Source organism: Opisthorchis viverrini (genome assembly GCF_000715545.1).
Source record: "Opisthorchis viverrini unplaced genomic scaffold opera_v5_1987, whole genome shotgun sequence".
Lineage (NCBI taxonomy): Eukaryota > Metazoa > Platyhelminthes > Trematoda > Opisthorchiida > Opisthorchiidae > Opisthorchis > Opisthorchis viverrini.
The window spans coordinates 1-1,843 of NW_008754038.1; the positions used below are offsets into that span (position 1 = coordinate 1).

Consider the following 1,843-nt stretch of genomic DNA (forward strand, 5'->3'; position numbering starts at 1 on the left):
TTGTGTGCGCTGAGCCGCATGTGCACTTATGTGGACGTCTCAAACCCTCAGGTAGTGAAACCGGAAGGTGAAAAGTAGGGAACAGTTCTAGAACCATTATGATGGCCATGTGGTGGTCCATAACTGCTAACTGTGAACAACTGATATGTTCAGATACCTGGTGAGTGCAAAACCTAGTCTGGTTGCCCGCATTGCTTGTGGGGCGCACTAAAGCACACATGTATGCCTGGCTAGTCATACTGATTGGTCTGCACAGAGAATCAATCACCTTCAGCCTCACTGTAGATTTGGCACCCGGCTTGTCTAGATTGCCTAGAGGGACTATCGGTACATGCTTCAGTGCAAACAGATATAAATTCGATCATACCGAATCCGGCGAGCTACTGCACTGTGATACAGTGCGATGAAATGTAGTGCAGTGCACACAAACTAAATGGCAGAAAACATTGAAAACAAAAGATATAGCCTGTAACTCAGGATGTCAGGATGTTCATCTGCATATAAAGCCCAGAAAGTGGATCCAAGCAAGTGATTACAATAAACCACGATAGAATAAATTGCACTCAGTGCAATACATTGCAGACTATACAAAATATATATGAACTGGCAGCGACAAAAAGCAAATAGCCTGGCATATCGTGCCACTTGTTTTTTCTCCAAACTTACACAACCGGATTTGGTGCAGATGTGATTGCAGGGTGTTTGGAGTGGCGCACTTCTAACAAAATGTATCATAACGAAGATATAGACTGGTGTATGATTGCATTCATTACCATTGGGAGCATCTCAAGAGACATTCACATGGCCAGGTAAGCTAGAATAAGATGCTTACATTAAGCAGCTTTAAATGAATGTTGACAGTGTTCCCCCTGTCAGTGATCCCCAATCACCTCACCAGTGCACGCAGTTGGTAAATGATGGTTAAAAGAAACAAGGCGCTTCAGTTTCACCTTGATTGCCCTCCAGTAGACCACTCACGGACGGAAATATGAGGGTAATTGTCAGTTCGCATAGAACGGTCATCACCAAAGTGAACCGAAGCGTGCCGAAACGTATTGGTGACATAATATACTCTTTGTTTCGTTTGGTAGACTGTGTGACTACATGCAATAAAAGGCGAACACACAGCCGGGTTTAAGTATGCTACAAATTCATCCTGGAAAACCTTTGTTGCAGTTGCAGTTTGAATACGAACCAAAGAGGAACTCAACCGTTCTGCAGAATTTGAGAACAATCCATCTCAAAAACCACAGCTGACTAACAAAAGCAAGTGCTAAAAGCAGTACGTGCCTTTCGTCTGTTTCTCCCTGAATGTTTCGTCATATTTATAAATTCAATCTTAAAGAGTGTGGAGAAAGTGACCAGACTGATATTGGGTTACTTGTTCTAGACGACTTAAGTAGAATACACGTTCTTTCATATCGGTCGTTATCCTCAATAGCTGTGTGTGGAAGAAGCTTTATGTAGATATATATGCAGCTTCCGCATCGTTGGCGTTCGGTTATTGGCTTAGCAATCTAATCACACATTTCGTTACCATTCGAGGAGATGGCATCAGCCAGCGACCAAATAGGTAAGTAAATCTGAGCCATACGTATTTCAGCGCATTTTGGATACTAGTGACTTATTTAACTCTTGCTTAATTACTTGCCTCCATATCAGAGAAAGAGTACAGTTCCAGCAAAAATCTGAGTATCGGAGGCAGACCGACCATGTCTAGAGCCATCATCCTCCAGATCTGCATTTCTCAGTTTATTTCACACTGTTATGCCGCGATCGGTCATTATCCATCCGTTAAGCTAGAAAACATTTCCAATAATAAGACAGCTTCTTGTTTTTTTTT

At 42.4% G+C, this 1,843-nt stretch overlaps 1 protein-coding gene across 1 annotated transcript; it reads left to right on the top strand.

The window, feature by feature from the left end:
- Positions 1-726: 726 nt before the first annotated feature.
- T265_15917 (hypothetical protein) lies at positions 727-1,571 on the top strand (the record flags this gene model as incomplete). Its single annotated transcript, XM_009179344.1, has 2 exons — positions 727-809; positions 1,442-1,571. Coding segments are annotated over 2 exons (213 nt in total), but the record flags the coding sequence as incomplete, so codon positions are not given.
- Positions 1,572-1,843: the final 272 nt, after the last annotated feature.